This window comes from Podarcis erhardii, assembly GCF_964252035.2.
Source record: "Podarcis erhardii genome assembly, chromosome: 2".
NCBI classification, from domain to species: Eukaryota; Metazoa; Chordata; class Lepidosauria; order Squamata; family Lacertidae; genus Podarcis; species Podarcis erhardii.
The window spans coordinates 121559321-121586816 of NC_138498.1; the positions used below are offsets into that span (position 1 = coordinate 121559321).

General features: G+C 45.3%; 2 protein-coding genes and 2 long non-coding RNA genes across 5 annotated transcripts; all 4 read right to left on the reverse strand.

Annotated features, from left to right (window-relative positions):
- Positions 1 to 3824: 3824 nt before the first annotated feature.
- LOC309336778 (uncharacterized protein) lies at positions 3825 to 12520 on the reverse strand. The gene is made up of 6 exons (XM_081853097.1): positions 12396 to 12520; positions 8657 to 9150; positions 8380 to 8461; positions 7969 to 8051; positions 7036 to 7162; positions 3825 to 5197 (listed from the first exon to the last, which is right to left on the reverse strand). The coding sequence occupies exons 2-6, from the start codon at positions 9056 to 9058 to the stop codon at positions 4134 to 4136; spliced, it is 1758 nt and encodes a 585-aa protein (XP_081709223.1). The 5' UTR covers positions 9059 to 9150; positions 12396 to 12520; the 3' UTR covers positions 3825 to 4133.
- A 4007-nt stretch (positions 12521 to 16527) lies between these two features.
- LOC309336920 (uncharacterized protein) lies at positions 16528 to 26970 on the reverse strand. The gene is made up of 6 exons (XM_081853430.1): positions 26820 to 26970; positions 22249 to 22726; positions 21772 to 21847; positions 21306 to 21388; positions 20238 to 20364; positions 16528 to 18094 (listed from the first exon to the last, which is right to left on the reverse strand). Exons 2-6 carry the CDS (start codon positions 22717 to 22719, stop codon positions 16947 to 16949), a joined length of 1905 nt encoding a protein of 634 aa, XP_081709556.1. The 5' UTR covers positions 22720 to 22726; positions 26820 to 26970; the 3' UTR covers positions 16528 to 16946.
- Positions 23723 to 25268, reverse strand: LOC309336143. The gene is made up of 3 exons (XR_014153911.1): positions 25155 to 25268; positions 24793 to 24927; positions 23723 to 24412 (listed from the first exon to the last, which is right to left on the reverse strand). It is a non-coding gene; the product is annotated as an uncharacterized lncRNA (long non-coding RNA).
- On the reverse strand, positions 26117 to 26802 carry LOC309337473. Of its 2 annotated transcripts, none has more exons than XR_014154336.1 (3): positions 26647 to 26802; positions 26289 to 26433; positions 26117 to 26249 (listed from the first exon to the last, which is right to left on the reverse strand). It is a non-coding gene; the product is annotated as an uncharacterized lncRNA (long non-coding RNA). The 2 variants fall into 2 exon arrangements; XR_014154337.1 differs by having other exon boundaries at positions 26289 to 26437.
- Positions 26971 to 27496: the final 526 nt, after the last annotated feature.

A 27496-nucleotide genomic window follows, 5' to 3' on the forward strand; every position in this document is an offset into this window, starting at 1 on the left:
TTCTCATGAGGTGGCCAAAGTACTGGAGCCTCAGCTTCACAATCTGTCCTTCCAGTGAGCACTCAGGGCTGATTTCCTTCAGAATGGAGAAGTTTGATCTTCTTGCAGTCCATGGGACTCTCAAGAGTCTCCTCCAGCACCATAGTTCAAAAGCATCAATTCTTCGGCGATCAGCCTTCTTTATGGTCCAGCTCTCACTTCCATACATCACTACTGGGAAAACCATAGCTTTCACTATACGGACCTTTGTTGGCAAGGTGATGTCTGAGAAGCAAAGCAGATAGTAAGCATGATCTTTATTAAACTGTTGCAGCAGGTCCCCCCCCCCCCCCGCTCACCCCACGCAGGGAGGGAGGGGAGGAACCTAGAACAATGGTGTTCAAACTCTTATATAGACATTTGAAAATTGACTCCCCTGCAGCTCAAGACCATCCCCCAAAACATCATACAAACATCACTGGATGTCTACAGCAGAAAAACCTGTCTGCCAGGATACCTGATAATGGTCACTGATTGCTTTTACCTGGGCATCCTGGCCATTCTTTTGTGATGGTAAATTGTTCCTAAATCCAGGTCACAGGCTCACACCCTATTCATACACAGATATGCCCTTAAGACAGGATTTGTGAGCAAAGAGACAATGGGAAGGCTTTCCCATTTCCTTCCTCCTTGCAGGGAAACATTTGAGGTCAATTTGGGAGAGAGTCAGAATGGTTTCAGGATTGCTCTCCTGTACTATATAGGTAGTTTATATACTTATGTAGGTTTGCCTTGTAAATTTATGAATCTATGATTTATTATATGTGAGACCTTAGAAGTCCTATAACAGTAGGGAGCTTCTTGACTTTGCAGAGGGACAGAATCTGAGCTCCTTACTTGGGGGGTGTCCCCTGGATGGATCATCTGCACCCTCCCCCAAAGAAGACTTGGACTCTCCCCCAAAATGCACAATATAGGGGGGGGTTGACTTACCAAATCTCAGAAGGGCCCCTTGATGGGATCTTGGGAGAGCCAGAGGCCACCTTCACACCTCCCACCCCCCAAATCCAAAGCCAGGCAGGAAGGATTTTGGAGGGGGGGGGGTGATGCATTGCCCTGGAGGACTCCACCCCCTTCCCTTCCTCTCTAGGAGACCAGTTCAGTTCCCCTTAACACTTAGAAAGCTATGCAGGAAGACTGCCTGTAGCTCAGCAGCAGCTGGAAGGGAAAATCCTTCCCATTCAGAAGCTCCAGGGTTCAAACCTTGACGTTGCCTGTTGAGAAAACCAGGTGGAGAGGGAAGGCCAAGGAGCAGGATCAGCTCCCTTTGTGCCTCTCAAAGGGGGTGGATCATGCTCTGACCCACGCAGGGGAGCTTTGGGCACACGCCAAATACATTCAGAGTGCATTTTTACCCGGGAAGCGTAGTTTCTGGAGGGTGTCGGATGTTGTGCCTGTGAGGGGTAAACTACAGTTCCCATATTTCGGATGGGGGGGGGGGATATGTGCTTTAAATGCAGGGTGTGCTCATAGTCCGAGTGACACCCCAGGTTCTCAGGCTTCAGATTTCTTGTCCCAAAGGGCTGGGCTGCTTCTAATAACTGATCAGATTGAATTGAGAGGAAGTCAATCACATTTTAGTGCCATTGACATAAATGGGGCAAATTAATCTCGATTTTCCAATACCAGTGTATCAGTGGCATCAGCAGCTGGGTTTTGTGTGAGTATGGATTAGACCCTGACCTGTCACTTTATCTGTTCAAGGGTCCTTTATCTTTTACCTTTACCTTATCACCATACCATCATGTCCCCAAATGTGCTTTTCTGTATTTTACAACCCTTCTGCCCCAAACCATGTGTATACATAATAGGGTTGCCATATGTCTGGAATTTTCCGGACATAGTTGGAATACGACTGTCGGAACAGTGTACGGGCGGAAATTGCTCAAATGTCCAGGAAAATCTAGCAATCCATGTCAGACGTCTAGATTTTGGTGAATTTCCTTAAAAATAGCTCCAAAACATCACACACACACACACACACACACACACACACACACACGAGTCTCAAACCTTGGTTCCCGAACACCTCAATTTGGAATGCTTTGGATTTCAGTGGCGCTGCAGCATGTCAAAATATGGTGGAACCTCAGTTGTCAAACACTTCGGAAGCCAAACAATTCGGAACCCAAACGCCAACAACCCGGAAGCGAATGCTTCCGTTTCCGAATGCGCCTCAGAAGTTGAACGGCTTCCAAGGCGCATTTCTCCATTTTAAAAAAGGAATTTGCCGACCGGCAATTGCGCCTTGGTTGTCAAACGGTTCAGAAGTCTAACGGTCTTCTGGAACGGATTGCGTTCAACAATCAAGGTTCCACTGTAATTTTATTCATTCCTCTGGATCCTATGGTTTAAAATGAACTGAGCTGGATTCTAACAGCTGTAGGGACATTTGTGGGGTTGGGATTGGGGAGAGAGAAGCAAGTAGAACCCTCCAAACACTCAAAAAGGTCAACTCCCTTCGTCCAGCAGGTGAAAACTTTCTTGTTCTGACACTTTGGAGAACTGACTGCTTTGAATGAAAGGGCTGGTGCTGTGCTGTTCTTGCTGTCGTTATTTTTTATGGTTTAACAATTGTTTTAAAGAAAAGATTGTTCTTTTCTTTTTTAGCCGTTCTTGTTCTTATCAACAAACTGCCTTGAGTCCCATAAGGGGGAAAGGCAGGGTATCAATAAATAGAAGGATAACACAGTACTGAATAGTCTTTCATGGATTGTCAAGAATGATTCATCTGACCAAGTGGACTACAACTCCAAAACAGCTTGTGCCTCCACTAGATTTTAACCCTGATCTCCCAGGTCCCAGTCCATTAAATATGTTTCTATTTTATTTCACTTTCTGGAAATAAGACATAGGAGTAAATAAGGTGGGTCCTGGGGGAATTCTTTTCCCATAGTCCTAGAATTGGATGGGTACTTTGTTAAAAGTCCTGCGACTAGCCTATTCAGCCTGCAATTCTGGACATAATTATCTGTAGATTACATTGAATTCAGTGAGGATTCGTTCTGGGAAATGTACAGCTATCATGATATAAATCATCTCTACAAATCGTGACCTGTGATGGGTCCTGGAAGTTTAGGGTAAATGCACACTAAATGTGTGTTGCCAGCAATGTTTAATTACTAGCAAATAATAATAATAATAATAATAATAATAATAATAATAATAATAACAGTTTTTATTATTATTTATAGCCCGTCCATCTGATTGGGTTGCCCCAACCACTCTGGGTGGCTTCCAACATATAATAGGATATATATAACATATATAAAGGATAATAAAACATTACACATTTAAGAGCTTCCCTATACAGCACTGTATCTTTCCTATCAAAAGAAAGAATAGAGATCTCCAGGGTCAATATTATCGTTCTCCAAAGGAAAACTCAAGAAACAGGAAAAATACAGGAAGCAGGAAAGATAACCATTCTGTCATTTCTAACCAGGGGCATCTCCTTTCAACTTCAAACTTAGAAATATGGACAGAATAGTAAACCTAGAGGGACTTGTAGGAAACAATGGTATAATGAAATAAAGGCATTATGACCCTCTCTCATGCAGGGAGTCCCCTTCCCTTTCTCGTAAGGATACACTGGCCCAAAATAGTACAGTGGTACTTCAGGTTAAGAACTTAATTCGTTCTGGAGGTCCGTTCTTAACCTGAAACTGTTCTTAAGCTGACGCACCACTTTAGCTAATGGGGCCTCCTGCTGCCGCTGTGCCGCCGCCACACGATTTCTGTTCTCATCCTGAAGCAAAGTTCTTAACCCGAGGTACTATTTCTGGGTTAGCGGAGTCTGTAACCTGAAGCGTCTGTAACCTGAGGTACCACTGTACTTAAATCCCAGATTTTCATTGGTTGGGTAGCTCAAAGCTCCAATGGAATACCCTTCTTCATGCCTTGCTGGAAATGGACGAAAAGAAGGACTGAGAGAGATGCTGTAGCCTTGCTGGTAGAGGTTATTTATGGGAAGAGCAGAACTCCATACCAAAGGCACTGAGATATATGTGAGAGCTGGACACACCTATGCACTCAGATGGACACCATGCAACACAGCCCTGTCCTGACCTATGACTTGCCAGCATTTATTCCTTTCATAGTTTGATTCCATCATGCTTTGCTTGATGGGAAGTGAGATAGGCCCTCTGACTGAAGCTCTGTCCACATTCCAAGCACTGATACGGCTTCTCTCCGTTATGAATTCTTTGATGAGCCGTGAGATGGTAGCTCCGGCTGAAGCGCTTTCCGCATTCCAAGCACTGAAATGGTCTCTCCCCTGTGTGAAGCGTTTGATGGGAAGCGAGAATTTGCTTCAACCTGAAGCTCTTCCCACATTCCAAGCACTGATACGGCTTTTCCCCCGTGTGAAGCGTCTGGTGGGAAGCGAGAGTTTGCTTCAACCTGAAGCTCTTTCCACATTCCAAGCACTGATACGGCTTTTCCCCCGTGTGAAGTGTTTGATGGGAAGTGAGGTTTACCTTTAAACTGAAGCTCTTCCCACATTCCAAGCACTGATAGGGTTTCTCCCCTGTATGAATTCTTCGATGGAAAGTGAGACGGTCGTTCCGAGAGAAGCTCTTTCCGCAATCCAAGCACTGAAATGGCTTTTCCCCTGTGTGAAGTGTCTGGTGGGAAGAGAGATTATGCTTTAAATTGAAGCTCTTTCCACATTCCAAGCACTGATATGGTTTCTCCCCTGTATGAATCCTTTGATGTGTAGTCAGGCTGTCACTCATACTGAAGCTCTTCCCACATTCCAGGCACGGATATGGTCTCTCCCCTGTATGAATTCTTTGATGGGAAGCGAGACGGTTGTTTCGACTTAAGCACTTTCCGCATTCCAAGCACTGATAAGGTTTTACCCCTGTGTGAAATGTTTGGTGTTTAAGGAAGTCCGTGCTTCTTTTAAAGCTCTTACCACAGTCGAAGCATTGATACGGTTTCTCTTCTGAATGAATTATTTCATGCCTAGTGAGATTTGACTTCCTGCTAAAGTTTTTCCCACATTCCAAGCACTGATACTGTTTCTTCCCACTGTCCATATTTTGTTGGGACCTCTGGCTGAATCTCTCTCCACTCTCCAAATTTACATTCTGCTCTCTCACTGCGTAGACATTATCGTGGTCTCCTTTATTCTTGGTTTCCAATTCATCACCTTCTGCAATGAAGACAGAAAACTGATTAGAGCCTTAGGATGAAACAGAGTTCCAAAATATTGAGCAATGCCAAGGAACAGTTGTAAAAAATGGAAAAACTGAAGGGACTTTGATGTGAGGCAGATCTTTCTAGCAGGGCTCCTAAAGTGGACCCAGAGGCTGTTAGCTCCAGAGCTATGACTTCTAGTGTGGAGAAGAAAATATGTGACTGCCCACAACCAGCTGGCTGCTTAAAATGCAAGTAAGGCTCCTGTCAGGGACTGGACAGAGGGGAAATGGTGGAAACCACCTCCCCATCCTGACCCTTCCAGGGGGGAGGAAGAGGGAGATAGTATAGATTTGCAACAGGGGTTTGAGGGAGGTAGCAGCTCAGAGGCAAATGAGGGGAAAAGCTGGGAAATCGTGGGATAGCTGGAACAACACCCAGCTGACACGTTGGCATTAGAAAGCATTCCAGACCCACCAACTCCCAGAACCCGGCGAGCCTTAAAAGTAGGAGAGCAAAGAGCTCAAAGACAGAGGGCACGTGGCAGCACCCGTAGAAGTGACGAATGAGGAAGTGGGAGAGACGGGAGTGGAGATTCACTCAGGACAACGCCATTATCTAAGAGGCTGGGTTCTATAGCCTCTCTGTAAAGATTGAAATAAAAAAGGACGGTAAGAAACTTTCCCTTGTCTTTATACTTTCCTGGGCCGAGGACAGAATCCCAACAGCTCCCTTCTCTGCACTGATCAGCTGATCTGCCCAAACTAAGATCAGCTGCATTAGGGTGTTTTAGAAACCCTCAGGTAAATGTGAAAGGATTTTCCGCACTGATCAGCTGACTGGCGCTGAAAGCTGGCCTTCAAGGGGGTTTTGCATCACCCCCTTTCTAATTGCCCCCTGATGTCATAATGTCATCAGAAGATTGATGGACAGATATGTGTGACCACCTGTCAAAGTTGGCTTATGCATAGGGCAGGGAACTATCCGCCTCACCAGCCAGATCCAGTTCCCCTTGCTCATCTAATGGATCTTAGATGGAACTGTTCAATGTGCTGGCATGGACCTTTGGAGGGATGCTGTCAGCCAGAGGAGACAACACTGGGCAAGACTGACCAATGGTTAGAGCAGTCAAAACCACTTTGCTAATTGTTTAGAAGGGGAGGGAAAACGAACAGCGAGTTAAACAGACGATGAAGGGGTCATTACATTGTCGTTCATAAATCTTTCCCTGGCTTTCATGGCCTTCATCACAAAGACCGCTACCACATGGGTAATGCGTGGGTTTGCATCAACTAACAAAAATTTTACTCTATCTTCAGGACTGGTGGGTATAATTTGCAGCAATGCGCCTCTAAAGCCCGAGTAAATGGGGCAATAGAGGAAATAATGTGTAAGATCCTCTTTAATTTTCATAAGGCAAGGACATAAACGATGTTCAACTGGGGTTTTGGTGTATCTACCGGTCAGATAAGCAGTTGGCAATGTTTGAAACCGTGCCATGGTGAAAGCTCTCCGAAGGGTGGGATCAGTGATCTCCACCAAGTAGTTGGCACAGGTTTTGTTGGCATAGTATGTAATGAATTTTAATATTTTTAACTACTGATTTTAGTGTTGATTTTTGTGCACAGGCATGGTCCTCACAATAAATGGATTTGATTTTGTTTAGAAGGGGGAAACTGGAGGAATCATATTCAGAGACAAAACAATATACCATCTTCCATTTGAGGTTAACTGCAGAGGTGTTAGAATACCAGATGCCGTAGGTGCTGCTGCTGAATTCCAGCACAAGGTTGTATGTCCATCGCACCTATAAACACCTCACTTTCATAAGAGAGATAAAACAGACAGCCTTACTGAGAGAGGCCATGATCCTACAGGTCTCCTCCATGACTTCCTTATGCAGAGCTCTCTGGTCAGGATCCAGCAGCACCCACTCCTCATCTGTGAAATGCACAGCCACATCCTCGAAGGATGCTGTACCCTAAAAGAAAAAGGAAATATTTCCACCTCAGAAACAGCTCATTACTAGGTTGTCCATTGCCTATAAATTGTTGTGTTGCTTTAATGGCATAACTTTTTTTTTTTGCACAATTTAATTATGATTGTTTATTTTAATGTTTCAACGGAATTGCTTCATTTCTGTCAACTGCTTTGTCAACTGTTTAGAAGCTTACCTTAGCATTAAGTGTTATTTAAATTCATACGTAGCACTGCTACTATTAAGAAACAATTCTAGCTGCATCCAAAAGGATAGTTAAGGTGAGGTGAAGGTGAAGGGACCCCTGACCGTTAGCTCCAGTCGCGGATGACTCTGGGGTTGCAGCGCTCATCTCGCTTTACTGGCCGAGGGAGCTGGCGTACAGCTTCCGGGTCATGTGGCCAGCATGACTAAGCCGCTTCTGGCGAACCAGAGCAGCGCACGGAAACACCATTTACCTTCCCGCTGGAGCGGTACCTATTTATCTACTTGCACTTTGCTGTGCTTTGAAACTGCTAGGTTGGCAGGAGCTGGGACCGAGCAACGGGAGCTCACCCCATCGTGGGGATTCGAACCGCCGATCTTCTGATCGGCAAGTCCTAGGCTCTGTGGTTTAGCACCACCCACATGGTAGCTGTTCCTTATTCTCAGGATTTAAAGTTTCCTTGAGTGGCCTTCAAAGCTTTTGTTCAGGTCACATTTCAAAGAAGGAAAGTGAAAGAAAATTGATTCTGGCTTAGAGCGGAGAGAACAGAGGCAATCTGGCTGCCCCCAGCCTCCCCCCCCCCCCCACTGATTTGCCCCACTACCTGATCTGGTACCACAGAAGCCGATTCCCCTCCTTTGTGAAGAGAATATGGCTGAAGAGATCTTTCCAGCATCATCCCATCACCTGTGAAATACAAAGTTGATGGAAAGTTTGTCTCAGAGGTTAAGCATTGCATGTCTAACTACAAACAGGCTTTAGAAATAGTCTCATCTGTTGAGTTTTTTATTCCAATATTATATTTCAGGAGTGTGGAAATGCATCTCTCCCACTTTGGGCTTTTGTCCGCAACTCAACATGCGTGTCCCCACATTTAAAAACAGGGAAATGTTGTTTTGAGCTACGGAAAAGGCTGGAGAAAATTACCTTCTGCTCTAAACACTAAAGGAGCCCATGGAAGTATTTTGCAATTAAACACGGAAGGCAAACTGGGATCTGTTTCTGCAATGCTTACCCAGTGGGTGCTTTCTGGTGTCCAATGGAGTCCTCTCATTATCAGAGAAATCAGAGCTCATCTCTGCAAACAGAACCTTCCCCTGAAACGGCAATAAAAATTCAAAACATGGAATGGGGAGAAAAAATATAAAAGGCATTACAAGAAGCAGAAACCTTAAGGATTATTGTATATCCTTCCTTGGAAGCTTTCAAAAAATGTTGCAATTACTAGCGAATTTTGAGGTACCCTCCATCACATTTGAAGTTCTTGGTGCTTTCTAGATTGCAGCACTCACCTGCCAGTTTTCCTGCTTTTTCTCCTCTGCCTGGCTCAGGAGGAAACCTTCAACCAGGGCCATCGCCTGGGAGCTGGTCTCCGCTCCACATTCCCTCACCCAGCTCTCCATCTCTTGTGGAAGAACAGTCAGGAACTGCTCCAGGATCACTAGGTCCAGGATCTCCTTCTTTGTGTGTTGGTTTGGCTTTAGCCACTGATGGCAAAGATGGTGGAGTTGGCTGCAAACCTCCCGAGGGCCTTTGGCCTCCTGGTAAAGGAAATGCCTGAAACACTGGGGCTGAACGTACGAGATGAGGGTGTCCTTCGTCCCTGTGTTCTCCCAGAATCCTCTACTGCTCCCAGTCTCGATGGCATCCCGGCCACTTCCTGCTTCAAGTCTTCTGGAATCTTCCTCCTTCATCGGTGCTCCCAGGAAGTCTCCAAGAGGTTCACAGGAACTCCTTTGCTCTTCTGCCAATTTCTGTCTGTCCTAATGAGAGGTGCTAGCAAGTCCTAGAAGGCCAAGATATTGTTCTTCTGTAAAATTGCTTCATTTTCAGAATAGGAAGAATGTTCCCTGAGCAAAGGTGGATGGGTCTCAATAGTTAAAAATAGGTAAAGAACCCCTGGAGGGTTAAGGCCTCGGTCCAGTATACCTGAAGGAGCATCCCCACCCCCATCGTTCTGCCCGGACGCTGAGGTCCAGCTCCGAGGGCCTTCTGGCGGTTCCCTCACTGCGAGAAGCCAAGTTACAGGGAACCAGGCAGAGGGCCTTCTCAGTAGTGGCGCCCGCCCTGTGGAACGCCCTCCCACCAGATGTCAAAGAGACTTTTAGAAGACATCTGAAGGCAGCCCTGTTTAGGGAAGCTTTTAATGTTTGATGCATTACTGTATTTTAATATTTTGTTGGAAGCCGCCCAGAGTGGCTGGGGAAGCCCAGCCAGATGGGCGGGGTATAAATAATAATAATAATAATAATAATAATAATAATAATAATTTTTAAATAATATTTATTAAAATATTGTTGTTGTTGTTGTTGTTGTTATTATTATTATTATTATTATTATGTCCAGTCAAATTCGACTATGGGGTTGTGGTGCTCATCTCCACTTTCAGGCTGAGGGAGCTGGCGTTTAAACATAGACAGCTTTCTGGGTCATGTGGCCAGCGTGACTAAACTGCTTCTGGCACAATGGGACACCGTGACGGAAACCAGAGCACACGGAAACGCCGCTTAACCTTCCCGCCAGAGCGGTACCTATTTATCTACTTGCACTGCTGTGCTTTTGAACTGCTATGTTGGCAGGAGCTGGGACAGAGCAATGGGAACTCACCCCGTCACGAGGATTTGAACTGCCCAAGAGGCTCAGCGGTTTAGACCACAGTGCCACTCGCATCCCTAACCAGGGCCTGATTATACTGATGCAGTAGCCCTCCTGGAAAGAAAGTTATGAAGCAAATTATACAAGCCGCCTTCTAAGCCAGCAGTTCTCAAACTATGGGCCATGGACCACTACTGAGCCCCAGCATTCTTCCATTTGAGACTTGCAGCCGCTTCCTCAGCCTGTGAGACGATCTCACTTGAGAACTGAAACAGAACTGAAATATCAGAGGTATTACTTTGGTTCCTCCCTGCCTCTCTGTATATTGAAATTATGAAGGAAGCCGCAGCTGCATTTGGAAACTAGCCAATACTTAGTAATCCTTTGGGGTCCTAAAGAGCTGCAGTCTCCTCCTCTGCCTCCTCCTCCTCCTCCTCTCATTTAGTGCACATTTCATCCTAGAAACAAGAATGCCAATTTCCTGCTGGCCTGAGATCAGAAAGAAGCTGCTTTCTGCAAGCACCTTTATGGAGTAATTCGTGGGTGGGTGCTAAATAACTCCTTACCTCTGATACCTCTTGGAACTCAGCCTATGCTAAGAATGAAGGACCAGGTGTGCAGCTTGGGAGTCATTTTGGACTCACAGCTGTCCATGGAGGCGCAGGTCAATTCTGCATCCAGGGCAGCTGTCTACCAGCTCCACCTGGTACGCAGGCTAAGACCCTCCCTGCCCGCAGACTGTCTCGCCAGAGTGGTGCATGCTCTGGTTATCTCCCGCTTGGACTACTGCAATGCGCTCTACGTGGGGCTGCCTTTGAAGGTGACCTGGAAACTACAACTAATAAAGAATGTGGCTGCTAGACTGGTGACTGGAAGTGGCCGCCGGGACCACATAACACCAGTCTTGAAAGACCTACACTGGTTCCCAGTACGTTTCCGAGCACAATTCAAAGTGTTGGTGTTGACCTTTAAAGCCCTAAACGGCCTCGGCCCAGTATACCTGAAGGAGCATCTCCACCCCCATCGTTCTGCCCGGACACTGAGGTCCAGCGCCGAAGGCCTTCTGGCGGTTCCCTTATTGTGAGAAGCAAAGCTACAGGGAACCAGGCAGAGGGCCTTCTCGGTAGTGGCGCCCGCCCTGTGGAACGCCCTCCCATCAGATGTCAAAGAGATAAACAACTACCTGACATTTAGAAGATGACATCTGAAGGCAGCCCTGTTCAGGAAAGCTTTTAATGTGTGACATTTTAATGTGTTTTTAATTTTTGTTGGAAGCCGCCCAGAGTGGCTGGGGAAACCCAGTCAGATGGGCGGGGTACAAATAAATAATAATAATAATAATAATAATAATAATAATAATAATTACTACTACTACTACTACTACTATTTAAGGTTCGTTGCCATGCAGACAACCCTATTTCCCAGATCCTGGAAGCAGAAACAAGGGAACCGTCTGTCTTGGATCTGGTCCTCACCAATAGGGAGCAATTGAAAATGCATTCTGCTTAGGTCAGTTACAGATAGGTAGCCGTGTTGGTCTGCCATGGTCAAAACAAAATAAAAAAATTCCTTCCAGTAGCACCTTAAAATAAAAAATTTTTTATTTTGTTTTGACCATGGCAGACCAACCCGGCTACCTATCTGTAACTGGAACTATGGAAGGCACCACATTGAGCCGCATGAAATGGAAGTCCATCAACCTCACCAAGAAACTTGCACAGGTACAGACTGATATCTTCTTTCTTACTAAATGCAAGAACCTGGACATTATACCCAAGGGTCTTAGAATTAAGAACCCTCTACAATCCACGTATCCCACTGAATATGCAAGAAAACTATGCAGCACTTTCTCTAAGAAGCTGCTCAAACATCTGATCAGCGTTCTCTACTCTAAACAGAAGCTAATAAAGGAGTTACAGATAGGTAGCCGTGTTGGTCTGCCATGGTCAAAACAAAATAAAAAAATTCCTTCCAGTAGCACCTTAAAGACCAACTGAGTTAGTTCTAGGTATGAGCTTTCGTGTGCATGCACACTTCTTCAGATACGGATTATTGGTATCTGAAGAAGTGTGCATGCACACGAAAGCTCATACCAAGAACTAACTCAGTTGGTCTTTAAGGTGCTACTGGAAGGAATTTTTTTATTTTCTAATAAAGGAGGAACTCCTTGTATTGGACAACTCTATCAGGAACCACCAAGCTTGGCAAGAGTTCCAAAACTCAGTTGGTCTTTAAGGTGCTACTGGAAGGAATTTTTTTATTCTGCTTAGGTCAGCTAAATGTTTCGGACCTGCTTTGCAGCCTCTCCCAACGTTTCAAAATTTGGCTTTGCGGGGAGAGAATCTGCGCTCCCTGATTGGCGGGCTTGGGGATCCCCTGGATGGATCAGCTGCACCCTCCCCCCCAATGCACAACATAGATTGGGGGTCGACTTACCAAATCCCAGATGGTCTCCCACCCCCAAGTTCAAAGCCAGGCAGGAAGGACTATGGAGTGGGGGGGGGCATGTATTGCCCTGGAGGACTCCGCTCCCTTCCCTTCTCTCCAAGTTCCTTCCTCTCTAGGAAGCCACTTCAGTTCTCCTTAACCCTTAGAAAACCACACAGCTGAGGTTGTTTACTGGACCCGATAGGGAGCCCTGCTGATTCCACCCCAGGATTGTTTGTTATCTTGACAGTTTCAGGGAGGGTTCCCCCCCCCCCTTCCCCAAGTAGTTTGGCGATTTAGGGGCTGGGTGACCTTTCTTTCAGTACAGGGACGGTGACCACTTGCCAGACTCTTCTTTAGATGCCCTTTGATGCAACGCTACATCCTTATATGAACAAAACAAAACAAATTCCTTCCAGTAGCACCTTAAAGACCAACTAAGTCAGTTCTTGGTATGAGCTTTCGTGTGCATGCACACTTCTTCAGATACACTGAAACAGAAGTTTCCAGACCCTTCTATATAGTGAGAAGGTGGGGAGGGGTATTACTCAGAAGGGTGGTGGGAATGGGTGATTGGCAGATAGCTGTGATGAGCCTGTGGACGACTCTTAATGACTGCAATAGGTCTTACAGGAAAAAGCAAGGGGTGAGAAGGTGAAAAATGGCTTTGTCATGTATAATGAGATAAGAATCCAAGGTCTTTGTTCAGACCAGGTTTCTCCATGGTTTTAAGTTTGGTGATAAGTTGTAATTCAGCAGCTTCTCTTTCCAGTCTATTTCTGAAATTCCTTTGTAGTAAAACAGCTACTTTGAGATCTTGTATAGAATGTCCTGGGAGATTGAAGTGTTCTCCTACTGGTTTCTCTGTCTTGTGATTCCTGATGTCCGATTTATGTCCGTTTATTCTTTGGCGTAAGGTCTGGCCTGTACTATGGCAGACCAACACGGCTACCTATCTGTAACTGTCCTTATATGAACTTCCAATACATTTCACTTTTTTTTTAATTTCATGTGATTGTTTTGAGATTTGTGCTGGAGCACAGATCTACACAGATCTACACAGATCTTTCAGATGATCTACACCAGTCTTGCTTTCAGATGACAAATGGGTCCTTGCGCTCAAAAAATATATTCTTCCAACTGTTCACTTTCCAGTGAAAAATACCGTTTGAAAGATTATTAGATCTAGAGGTAGTCCAATTTTGGTCTCTTTGGCATCAGTGGGATAAGTTAATCTCTGTATGAATAAACACTGTGAACAAAATAATTACCACCATATATACTTTTCTGTATTTCATTCCTTTATTCAACTGGCAACCCTTCTGCCCCAAAACTTGAGTATACATATAACTGAGGGTAGCATTTCACACTTCTGTTGAATATAGGCCACAAAAGCTTCTGCCAGAATAAATTGGCTGGTCTTTTAAGGCACCACAGGATTGTTTTTAAGTCCCATGGATTTAAATAGAGCTACAGCATGACAAAAATACTTTATTTTTCTGCTTGATGCTAAGGGTTAAAATGAACTGAACTGGATTCTAAGAGTGGAAGGGATATCATCCCTCTTTTGCCCTCTACACCCTGGGTTATCTTTTCATATTCCTGACTAGCTTCCCCCAAGTGCTGGCACGGCCGATTAAATGGGAATTAAATGATTTGAACGACATGTCGGGTTGTGGCTCAACCGTTTCCTTGAAGGCCACACTTTCAGAAAGCATGTTTGCTCCTTGAGCAGCCTTCTTCTCCTTTCTCTGATCTACAATGAGTCCTCTGAAAGTGTGGGGGGAAGGCTAGGGAGCTGGAATTGGAAGACCATGAAAAGGGTCTTAGGGGGCTGGGCTGGGGTGAATCTGGGACTGAATGGGAATCTGGCACAGAGGACTTGACTCCCCAGACTGGGAGAGGGGGACATGGATCCTGGGGACGGGCCTCGCAGGCATTCATAAGAGTGGATTTTAAGAGCAAAAGGGAAAGAGGTGTGGGAATATGGAGAAGGTAAAGGTAAAGGTAAAGGTACCCCTGCCCGTACGGGCCAGTCTTGACAGACTCTGGGGTTGTGCGCCCATCTCACTTAAGAGGCCGGGGGCCAGCGCTGTCCGGAGACACTTCCGGGTCACGTGGCCAGCGTGACATCGCTGCATCTGGCGAGCCAGAGCCGCACACGGAAACGCCGTTTACCTTCCCGCCAGTAAGCGGTCCCTATTTATCTACTTGCACCCGGGGGTGCTTTCGAACTGCTAGGTTGGCAGGCGCTGGGACCGAGCAGCGGGAGCGCACCCCGCCGCAGGGATTCGAACCGCCGACCTTTCGATCGGCAAGTCCTAGGCGCTGAGGCTTTAACCCACAGCGCCACCTGCGTCCCTTCATGGAGAAGGTAGGGTCCTCCTAATAAATAACATTATTATTATTATTAACTTGCAATGTTTTTTGATGCTTTTTATATATGTTGGAAGCCACCCAGGGTGGCTGGGACAGTCCAGTTAGATGGGTAGGGTACAAAATTATTATTAACCATCAAAAGTCAGTAAGATGTTCTTCTCCCTCCCAGCTTGGAGTCTCCCATTTCAGCAGGAGACAAACCAAATCAACAGCATTTTCCTCCAAACCTCTCTCATTTCTGTACCTCTGACTTCCCCATTACCCTTCTTCAACCTTCCTTCTTCTCTTTTGCACTCTATATCCTGGACATAGCCGGAATACTGCAGTTGGAAGCAGTGTCTGGGCAAAAATTGAGGAGAGAAGGGAAAAAAAATGTCCGGGAAAATCCGAATGTACGGCAACCCGTGTCAGCAGTGTTGTTGAGGGTTATTTTCCTTAAAAATAGCTCAAAAACTTTGGCCCAAAAGAAAAAGAGCTCAACAATTTTTGTGCCCGGATTTTCACTTTTTGAAATATGACCACCCTATTTTATATTGTTTGCTAGCTTCCCCCAGTTGCTAGTGCAGCCCATTAAATGAGGAACCCCTCATGTGAACAAGCGTGGTTCAGCTCTTTCCTTGAAGGCTAAACTTCCACAGAGTCCAGAATCATGTTTGCTCCCTCAGCAGCTTCCCTTGCCTTCCCTCACCTGCCATAACTCCCAGGAAGATGTAAATTATGTGGTTAGAACTGCCAGCCTCACTCTTCAAAAAGAAAGAACAAGAAGCATGTCAAGTGTTGGATCAACATCTTATTTACATCTAGCTGTGAACTGCTGTTTGTAACCTGTAAACCCGTTGGGAGTGCTAGTGATTTAGTCAAGAAAGCTTTCAAAAGCTCAGCTGGGAGTGTCAGAGAAGAACCAGGAGAAGACTTGATCATTGTAAGTAAGTACCACACTATAGTTTTCATTTGCAAAACAAAATGTTTTACTCATACTATTTAGGAGGGCGTAAGGGATTGGGAAGACTTAAGGTGGAGATACCTTCTCATTGTTGGTGGTTCATTATAAAATATTATATGTCTACTATATATTCTATATTATATAATAAGCAATCATTTCTCACCAGGGTCATGTACTTTCAACTTCAAACTTAGCAAAGTGAACAGAATAGCAAACAGACAGGAACTTGTAGGAAATAAAGAATAGTACACAGAAATAAAGGTGTTATAACTTTCACTCATCCAGGGCAACCCCCCCCCTCTTTGCTTTAAGGATTCCTTGGCTCAAAATTGTACTTAAATCATTGGCTCAGAATAGTACTTAAATCCCAGATTGCCAATGGTTGGGTAGCTCAAAGCTCCTTCTTTATTCCTTGCTGGAAACAGACCAAAAGGAGGACTGTGAGAGATGCTGTAGCCTTGCTGGTGGAGGTTACTGACAGGGAGAGCAGAACTCCCAAGCCAAAGCCAGAGAACTCTGCTCCCTGACTTAGGTTCTGCATACTTTGGGCTAGATATGTGCATCCCCTTCCTTTCTCACTTTATTTCAAGTGGCAAATTAACACACTCGCTTTCTAGGCTTTTGGAATAGCAAGGTATCATTTTTACTCTCAAGATCGTGGTGTGTGCGCTGCGCGACTTGCTACCCACTTATATTGCAACCACTCTTTGAAAACCACCCCCATATTATTTCATTTTTATACAGCCTTTCATCCAAAGATCACAGGGCAGTTTACAATACTAAAACAACAACAGCATGAGACATAATACCGTAATGGCAAACGAAAACAGCACCCCTCCAGTATTCTGTGTCGTTTTTATTTCATTTAATAAAACAATCTTTATTTATTTATTTATTTCTCTGATGTGTGCAACATCTTTATGGGGCATAAGGTTAAAGACAGAAACAGATATTCATAATGGATGCATGTTTAACTCCAGTAAAGACGCTCATTGATCTATAAAGTTGGAAGGGACCACGAGCGTCATCTAGTCCAAGGCCATGCAATGCAGGAATCTTTTGCCCAACATGGAGCACTAACACACAACTCTGAGATTAAGAGTCTCGTGCTCTACCGACTGAGCTATCCCAGGTCTTAAATATCCTGAATATCTTACATGAATGCCGGACAAACCTGTGGGTTCGGATGCACACTTTGTGGCACAGCCAGGTCCAGTGACTGCCAGCTGTCACTGTTTTTATAATATCATTCCATCATGAATTCTTTGATGGGAAAGGAAAGTTTCTTTCCAGCGGAAGCTCTGCCCACATTCCAAGCACTGATACGGCTTCTCCCCTGAATGAATTCTTTGATGGGAAGTGAGACGGTGGTTCCGACTGAAGCTCTTCCCACACTCCAAGCACTGATATGGTTTCTCTCCGTTATGAAGTCTTTGATGGGAATTGAGATTCTGCTTTAAGCTGAAGCTCTTCCCACACTCCAAGCACTGATATGGTTTCTCCCCCGTATGAATTATCTGATGGGAAGTGAGATTATCCTTCCGACTGAAGCGCTTTCCACATTCCAAGCACTGATATGGTTTTTCCCCTGTATGAATTCTTTGATGATTATATAAGTTTGCCCTTAAATTAAAGCTCTTTCCACAATCTAAACATTGATATGGTTTCTCACCTGTATGAATTATTTGATGTGAACTCAGGTGGACCCTCTGAATGAAGCGCTTCCCACATTCCAAGCACTGATAGGGTTTCTCCCCTGTATGAATTCTTTGATGGGCCGTGAGAGTTGCCTTTTGGCTGAAGCTCTTCCCACAGTCCAAACAATGATATGGGTTCTCCAAGGTGTGAACTCTTTGATGTGAAGTGAGATGGGAGCTTTGACTGAAGCTCTTCCCACATTCCATGCACTGATATGGTTTCTTCCCCGTATGAATTCTTTGGTGGGAAGTGAGATGAGCAATCTGACTGAAGCGCTTCCCACATTCCAGGCACTGATATGGTTTCTCCCCTGTATGAATTCTTCGATGGGCAGTGAGACTTGACTTCTGGCTGAAGCTCTTTCCACAGTCCAAGCACTGATACGGTTTATTTTCTGTATGAACTCTTTGGTGGGAAGTGAGATGGGCGATTTGGCGAAAGCTCTTTCCACATTCCGAGCATATATATGGTTTCTCGCCAGTGTGAATTCTTTCGTGCTTAGTGAGACTTGACTTCCTGCTAAACTTCCTACCACATTCCAAGCACTGATATGGTTTCTCCTCGCTGTCAGTTTCTTGTTGAGAGCTCTGACTGAAGACCTCTTCTTTCTCCAAATATATATTCAGCTCCCCCACTCCGTGATTATTGTTGTGGGTTCTCTTATTCTTGATTTCCAATTTTTCACCTTCTGCAAGGAGAACAGAACTGGATGAAGAAGTGATTACTGAGCCATGTCAAAAAACAGTTGTGATAAAGAACAAACTGAAGGGACTTTGATGGGATGCAGAGCTTTCTACAGAATTAACTGCCCCTTAACTGGCATTAAGGAACAGGTGCCATGCTACAGACCACTGGTACTCAAACTTCTTCTCTGGGCCACATAAAAATTTGCTCATGCCAAACCATTTTTTTAATTGATAAGAAATACATTGGAAAAACAAAAGAAATCACCCCTATCAATGCTTGATTTATAAAATAGAACACAACTACTTTATAATATGATCACGGGACACCCCGAAAGTATAAAAGAATGTAAAAACAAAACAAATTCCTTCCAGTAGCACCTTAAAGACCAACTAAGTCAGTTCTTGGTATGAGCTTTCGTGTGCATGCACACTTCTTCAGATACACAGATACATGCACACGAATGAGAGGTGTGAGCTTGCTTTTATATTAGGTCTACTTTGAGACAAACAAAGACTTGTATCCTCATCAACACAAAGAAGGCTTTCTCTTTTCTGATCTTTCATATCTGTCAGAAAAGATATTCTGATAAGATATCTATCCAGATACCATACTCTACTATATGCTACACTGAAGTGTTTAAATTTTTCTTCGATTGTCTTTTAATCTTCCCACTACACTTGCCATCCTCTCCTGCAACACAGGCTGGCGTGCCAAACCCTTTGAGAACCACTGCTAGAGACAGCTGAAATTTGGCCATGGGTTACAGGGAACCAGGCAGAGGGCCTTCTTGGTAGAGGCATGTGCCCAGGGGAGAAAAACAATTATATGACCTTCCATAGGGAAGCTGTGTCTCTGTGTGTGTGTTATATGATAAGTACAGTGGTGCCTCGCAAGACACAAAGAATCCGTTCCGCAATTCTCTTCGTATAGCGGTTTTTTCGTCTTGCGAAGCAAGCCCATTGACAGCTTAGCGGATTAGCGCTATTAGCAGTCTAGTGGCTTTTAGCGATCAGCTGAGAAGCGGCTTAGCAGCTTAGGAAAAGCAGGAAAAAAGCGGAAAAAAAACCGCGGGAACTCGCAAGATTTTTTCGTCTTGCGAAGCAACCCCATAGAGAAATTCGTTTAGCGAAGCGCCTCCAAAACGGAAAACCCTTTCGTCTAGTGGGTTTTCCGTCTTGCGGGGCACCACTGTATGTAATATTTGTTTACAATGTTTTTGGATTGTTTTCAATCTTTTTTGTTGTTGTTTTGTTTTTTCTGTATTATTTAAACAAAAATAAATAAACATGCAATCAATTATATGACCTTCCGTAGACATCTGAAAGCAGCCCTGAATCAGGCTATTTTCAATATCTGATGTATCATGTTGTTTTTATATATATGTCCAACTACCGAGAGACTGCTATCTACTCCAAGTATGAAAAAACTGGTTGTGATCTACCCACTGTCATTGCCAGGAATTGTTGAGCTTTTCTAAGGAGATCGATAAGGACCATCCAGGTGATCACTTTACTAAATACCAAGATCGACCTGGAACGCCTCTGTGATCGACCGGTCAATCGCAATTGACCCGTGGTACATGCCTTTTTTATATTATGTTGGAAGCTGCCCAGAGTGGCTGGGGAAACCCAGTCAGATGGGTAGGGTACAAGTAATAAACTATCATCATCATCATCATCATCATCATCATCATCTTCAGAAACAAAACGGTTGATCGTTTTCCATTCCAGGTTAACTGCAGGGGCATTAGAATAAAGGCAATGGCCCCTGTACAGTTAAGTCCAGTCAAAGGCGACTATGGGGTTGTGGCGCTCATCTCCACTTTCAGGCTGAGGAAGCCAGCGTTTGTCCACAGTGATGGAAACCAGAGCGCACGGAAACACCATTTACCTTCCTGCTGCTGTGGTACCTATTTATCTACTTGCACTGGCGTGCTTTCGAACTGCTAGGTTGGCAGGAGCTGGGACAGAGCAATGGGAGCTCACTCCGTCACAGGGATTCGAACCACCAACCTTCCGATCGGCAGGCCCAAGAGGCTCAGTGGTTTAGACCACAGGGCCACCTGCGCTGTAGTGGGTGCGGTTGAATTCCATCACAATACCATTGGTTCATCACAGTTCTTGTGACCCAACAGAGAGACTTACCGAGAGACACCATGATGCCACAGGTCTCTTCCATGACTTCTGTATGCAGAGCTCTCTGGTCAGGATCCAGCAACACCCACTCCTCATCCGTGAAATGTATAGCCACATCCTCAAAGGTTGCTGGACTCTAAAAGAAAAAGGAAATGTTTCCAGCTCAGAGAAGCATATGGATTACCTGCTCTTCATTATCTATTAATTGCTGTGTTTTTTAATGCCATTTTCGTGCTGCGCATTTTAATTATGGGTGTTTTAAGGGAAACGCTTCATTGCATGTTTTAACGATGGCTGTTTCGAGCTTATTCTTTCTGTAACCACTTTTCATAGAATTTCATTATAGAATCATAGAATCCTAGAGTTGGAAGAGACCACAAGGGCCATCGAGTCCAACCCCCTGCCAAGCAGGAAACACCATCAGAGCACTCCTGACATATGGTTGTCAAGCCTCTGCTTAAAGACCTCCAAAGAAGGAGACTCCACCACACTCCTGGGCAGCAAATTCCACTGTCGAACAGCTCTTACTGTCAGGAAGTTCTTCCTAATGTTTAGGTGGAATCTTCTTTCTTGTAGTTTGGATCCATTGCTCCGTGTCCGCTTCTCTGGAGCAGCAGAAAACAACCTTTCTCCCTCCTCTATGTGACATCCTTTTATATATTTGAACATGGCTATCATATCACCCCTTAACCCCCTCTTCTCCAGGCTAAACATGCCCAGCTCCCTTAGCCGTTCCTCATAAGGCATCGTTTCCAGGCCTTTGACCATTTTGGTTGCCCTCCTCTGGACACGTTCCAGTTTGTCAGTGTCCTCCTTGAACTGTGGTGCCCAGAACTGGACACAGTACTCCAGGTGAGGTCTGACCAGAGCAGAATACAGTGGCACTATTACTTCCCTTTTTGTATGTTGTCAACTGTTTAGAAGCCTACGTTAGCATTAAGCGTTGTTTAAATTCATAAGCAATACTACTACTACTACTAAGAAAAAACAATTAATTCAGGTCTAGGGAGGTGAGGAGGGGACAGCGGCACCATGGCTTTCCCCAATTCTCCCCCCATACTGATTTCCTCCCCATACCTGTTGCAGTGCCACAGAAGCTGCTTCCCTTCCATTGTGAAGAAGAGATGGCTGAGGAGGTCTTGCCGGCATCATCCTGTCAACTGTGAGAGACAAAATTAGTGGCAAGCCAGTAGCACTTGATGGTCTCAGAGATTAACAAATGCATGCCTAAGTACACACAGGCCTTGGAAAAAGTTTTATTTTTTAGTGTTTAATAAAGAAATGTGTTTATATGTGTTTGTATTTCCGTTGTGTGAAATACTTTGGGTTTTTGTTCTACTTTGGGCTTTTGTTCTCAACTCAAAAGTGCTGGTTCCCATGTATTGGAAATAAATGCATGTTTAAGCAGTGGAAAACAGTTCCAAATATTAAAGGAGCTTTAATATTTGTTCCAAATATTGTTCCAAATATTAAAGGAGCTCCTAGATTTATTTTGCACTCAACAGAGGGAGACCAAACTGATAAACATCCCATTCATCCTTACCAAGTGGACTCTGTTTGGTACCAGATGGAACAATCTTAGGAAAAACCGTGCTCCTTTCTGCAAACTGATTCCGTCTCTGAAACAGTAAGGAAGAATCAAAACAAGGAATGGGGAGAAGGAATGACAGGAGCAAAATCCTAATGCAGGGGTCAGCAAACCTTTTCAGCAGGGGGCCGGTCCTCAGATCTTGTGGGAGTCCGGATTTTTTTTGGGGGGGGGGGGGAGAGGGGAATGAACAAATTCCTATGCCTCACAAATAACCCAGGGATGCATTTTAAATAAAAGAACACATTCTACTCATGTAAAAACACACTGATTCTCCGACCGCAGGCTGGATTTAGAAGGTGATTGGGACAGAGCCGGTCCCTGGGCCTTTGTTTGCCTACCCCTGTCCTAATGGGATCTGGACAGCAGAGTTTTAAGATACCCTCCCTTATGTTCTGAACCCCCTGGGGACTATCTAGATAGAACACTCACCTGTGCCTCCTCCTGCTTGTTGTCTGCCTGGCTCAGGAGGAAACCTTCGGCCAGGGCCACAGCCTGGGAACAAGTGTCTGCTCCACAGCCTCTCACCCAGCTCTCCATCTCCGGTGGAAGGACAGCCAGGAACTGCTCCAGAATCACCAGGTCTAGGATCTCCTTCTTTGTGTGTCTTTCTGGCTTCAGCCACTGGCAGCAAAGATGGTGGAGTTGGCTACAAACCTCTCGGGGTCCCTTGGCCTCCTGGTAGCAGAACTGCCTAAACTGCTGGCTCTGCACATTTGAGCCGAGAGTGATTTTCTCACTCGGGATTTTCTGCACTGACTTTCCCCAGAATCTCCCACGGCTCTCAGTCTTGATGGCATCGTAGCCTCTTCCTGCTTCAGGGCCAGCCGTGCCTTCCTTTTTCTTCTGTGCTCCAAGGAAGCCTCCAGGAAGTCGAAAGGAACTCCTTTGCTCTTCTGCCATTTTCTGTCTAATTAACCAAGACATTGTTTTGTTATGGGATTGCTATGCTGTAAGGAGAGGAAAAATACTCCCTGACGAAGTATCTTCAGAAACCTGGGATATATAATAGTGATGTAATAGCCCTTCAGGAAGAAAACTTTTCAAGTAAAATATGCAGCCCACCTTCTAAGTAGGCCATTCTCAAAGTGCGGGTCATAGACCCTTAACCTCACTCTGTGAGGTGAGGCAGTTTCAGTCTGAGACACAAGAGGAGCTGGTCTGGTTTCTCACTACCTTACCGTGTTTTTTTAAAAAAAGATTGAAGTTGGAGCTGTGATTGACAGGTGAGTTGTTTGGATGCCAGGCAATAGTTAGGCATCCTGGGGACCTAAAAAGCTGCCATTTCCTCCTCTGATTTAATGCACATTTCATCCTAGCAACCAGAATGCAGCTTTCCTGTACATCTTAGATTAGGAACAGGTTATTTTTTCCCTTCCCCCCTTTCCATTTTACTGTCTTTTCTCCAGTTTCATACCCACCATATGAGGTAGAAACATAGAATCATAGAGTTGGAAGAGACCACAAGGGCCATCGAGTCCAACCCCCTGCCAAGCAGGAAACACCATCAGAGCACTCCTGACATATGGTTGTCAAGCCTCTGCTTAAAGACCTCCAAAGAAGGAGACTCCACTCCAGCAAATTCCACTGTCGAACAGCGCTTACTGTCAGGAAGTTCTTCCTAATGTTTAGGTGGAATCTTCTTTCTTGTAGTTTGGAACCATTGCTCCGTGTCCGCTTCTCTGGAGCAGCAGAAAACAACCTTTCTCCCTCCTCTATGTGACATCCTTTTCTATATTTGAACATGGCTATCTTATCCCCCCTTAACCTCCTCTTCTCCAGGCTAAACATGCCCAGCTCCCTTAGCCGTTCCTCATAAGGCATCGTTTCCAGACCTTTGACCATTTTGGTTGCCCTCCTCTGGACATGTTCCAGTTTGTCAGTGTCCTTCTTGAACTGTGTGACTGGAGCAGGGCAGTCGGTGAGCAAACAGAATAAGGCGAGTTCAAAATGTGAAACTGCCCAGACTTTGGGGGATTTTTTAATGCCGCTTCTCAAGGCTGGCAAAACGGGCTGTGCCTTTCCTTCTGCTGCAAAAGGAGAACAAGAAGAGCGGAACGAAGCCATCCAAACATAGAGGAGGGCGGGAAGAAACTTGCTTTGTGTGGGTGGTTTCCCCCCCCCCCTGCCTTTCATTCTGGAGCAATGGTTTGGGGGAGCAGGATTGAAACAGCTGAGGGCAATGTGAGGAGCACACTGTATCTGTAGCCTGAGATAAGGCTTAACCCTGAAAGATTGTCCTTTGGGTCCCTTCCAACTCTACAAGTCCGTGATTCTTATGACCTCCTTTGATGGGCAGAAGCACTGCTGCCAACTTGCGAATCTGGCAACCTAGAAACTTAATGCCAACATCTATCTATCTATCTATCTATCTATCTATCTATCTGTCTGTCTGTCTGTCTGTCTGTCTGTCTACATTTATCTATAAACCTGGCTTGGCTTTGCAGAGACAGGGAGGGAGGGACAGAACTTCCACCCCCTATGACCTCCTTTGATGGGCAGAAGCACTGCGTCAATTTGTGCATCTGGCAACCTAGTAACTTAAGGCCAACATCTGTCTGTTTGTCTGTCTGTCTACCTACATTTATCTATAAACCTGGCTTGGCTTTGCAGAGACAGGGAGGGAGTGACAGAACTTCCACCCCCTATGACCTCCTTTGATGGGCAGAAGCACTGCGTCAATTTGTGCATCTGGCAACCTAGTAATGCCAACATCCGTCTATCTATCTATCTATCTATCTATCTATCTATCTATCTATCATCTATTTACATTTATCTATAAACCTGGCTTGGTTTTGCAGAGACAGGGAGGGAGGGACAGAACTTCCACCCCCTATGACCTCCTTTGATGGGCAGAAGCACTGCGTCAATTTGTGCATCTGGCAACCTAGTAATGCCAACATCCGTCTATCTATCTATCTATCTATCTATCTATCTATCTATCTATCTATCATCTATTTACATTTATCTATAAACAGGCCTGGCTTTGCAGAGACAGGGAGGGAGGGACAGAACTTCCACCCCCTATGACCTCCTTTGATGGGCAGAAGCACTGCGTCAATTTGTGCATCTGGCAACCTAGTAACTTAAGGCCAACATCTATCTATCTATCTATCTATCTATCTATCTATCTATCTATCATCTATTTACATTTATCTATAAACCTGGCTTGGTTTTGCAGAGACAGGGAGGGAGGGACAGAACTTCCACCCCCTATGACCTCCTTTGATGGGCAGAAGCACTGCGTCAATTTGTGCATCTGGCAACCTAGTAATGCCAACATCCGTCTATCTATCTATCTATCTATCTATCTATCTATCTATCTATCATCTATTTACATTTATCTATAAACAGGCCTGGCTTTGCAGAGACAGGGAGGGAGGGACAGAACTTCCACCCCCTATGACCTCCTTTGATGGGCAGAAGCACTGCGTCAATTTGTGCATCTGGCAACCTAGTAATGCCAACATCCGTCTGTCTATCTATCTATCTATCTATCTATCTATCTATCTATCTATCTATCATCTATTTACATTTATCTATAAACAGGCCTGGCTTTGCAGAGACAGGGAGGGAGGGACAGAACTTCCACCCCCTATGACCTCCTTTGATGGGCAGAAGCACTGCGTCAATTTGTGCATCTGGCAACCTAGTAACTTAAGGCCAACATCTATCTATCTATCTATCTATCTATCTATCTATCTATCTATCATCTATTTACATTTATCTATAAACCTGGCTTGGTTTTGCAGAGACAGGGAGGGAGGGACAGAACTTCCACCCCCTATGACCTCCTTTGATGGGCAGAAGCACTGCGTCAATTTGTGCATCTGGCAACCTAGTAACTTAAGGCCAACATCTATCTATCTATCTATCTATCTATCTATCTATCTATCTATCTATCATCTATTTACATTTATCTATAAACAGGCCTGGCTTTGCAGAGACAGGGAGGGAGGGACAGAACTTCCACCCCCTATGACCTCCTTTGATGGGCAGAAGCACTGCGTCAATTTGTGCATCTGGCAACCTAGTAACTTAAGGCCAACATCTATCTATCTATCTATCTATCTATCTATCTATCATCTATTTACATTTATCTATAAACCTGGCTTGGCTTTGCAGAGACAGGGAGGGAGTGACAGAATTTCCACCCCCTATGACCTCCTTTGATGGGCAGAAGCACTGCGTCAATTTGTGCATCTGGCAACCTAGTAACTTAAGGCCAACATCTATCTATCTATCTATCTATCTATCTATCTATCTATCTATCATCTATTTACATTTATCTATAAACCTGGCTTGGTTTTGCAGAGACAGGGAGGGAGGGACAGAACTTCCACCCCCTATGACCTCCTTTGATGGGCAGAAGCACTGCGTCAATTTGTGCATCTGGCAACCTAGTAACTTAAGGCCAACATCTATCTATCTATCTATCTATCTATCTATCTATCTATCTATCATCTATTTACATTTATCTATAAACAGGCCTGGCTTTGCAGAGACAGGGAGGGAGGGACAGAACTTCCACCCCCTATGACCTCCTTTGATGGGCAGAAGCACTGCGTCAATTTGTGCATCTGGCAACCTAGTAACTTAAGGCCAACATCTATCTATCTATCTATCTATCTATCTATCTATCTATCTATCATCTATTTACATTTATCTATAAACCTGGCTTGGCTTTGCAGAGACAGGGAGGGAGTGACAGAACTTCCACCCCCTATGACCTCCTTTGATGGGCAGAAGCACTGCGTCAATTTGTGCATCTGGCAACCTAGTAACTTAAGGCCAACATCCATCTGTCTGTCTGTCTGTCTGTCTGTCTACCTACCTACCTTAATCTATAAACAGGCCTGGCTTTGCAGAGACAGGGAGGCAGGGAGAGAATTTCCACCACCTGATCCGGGGACTCGGGGTGTGTCCCCCTGACCCCCCCAAACACCCCCCACCTCCCGGGGACCCCGCTTCCCAAAAACGCGCGTCACAGAGATGGGGCTCACCGGGTGCCGGAAGGGAGAGCGAGGAGAGACAAAGGCCGCTTTCTCCAGCTCGAGAGCGAAGCCAGGGAGGAAGAGGCTTCGGAGGCCGGATGTTTTGCCAGCGCGCTTCCGCCCGGCCACTTCCTGTCCCCTCTAGGGAGCCACGTCGCTGGTCACAAGCCCCCTGCTGGGCGTGCAGATGGTCCCCGGGTTCCATTCCTGGGCGCCTCCGCTTAATCAGATCCAAGCAGCAGATCCAACCCCCTCCCCCTTCTTGCACTATCCCAGCGCATTTCAGCCCCTGGGAAATATAGTTTGCAAAGGTTGCTGGGAACTGTAGCTCACAAGATGTAACCGGCTGTACAGTTGAAAAAAATAATATATACTATTCTTTGTATAGGGGACGCGGGTGGCGCTGTGGGTAAAACCTCAGCGCCTAGGACTTGCCGATCGCATGGTCGGCGGTTCGAATCCCCGCGGCGGGGTGAGCTCCCGTTGTTCGGTCCCAGCTCCTGCCCACCTAGCAGTTCGAAAGCACCCTTAAGTGCAAGTAGATACAGTGGTGCCCCGCAAGACGAACGCCTCGCAAGACGGAAAACCCGCTAGACGAAAGGGTTTTCCGTTTTGGAGGCGCTTCGCAAAACAAATTTCCCTATGGGGTTGCTTCACAAGACGAAATGTCTTGCGAGTTCCTGCAG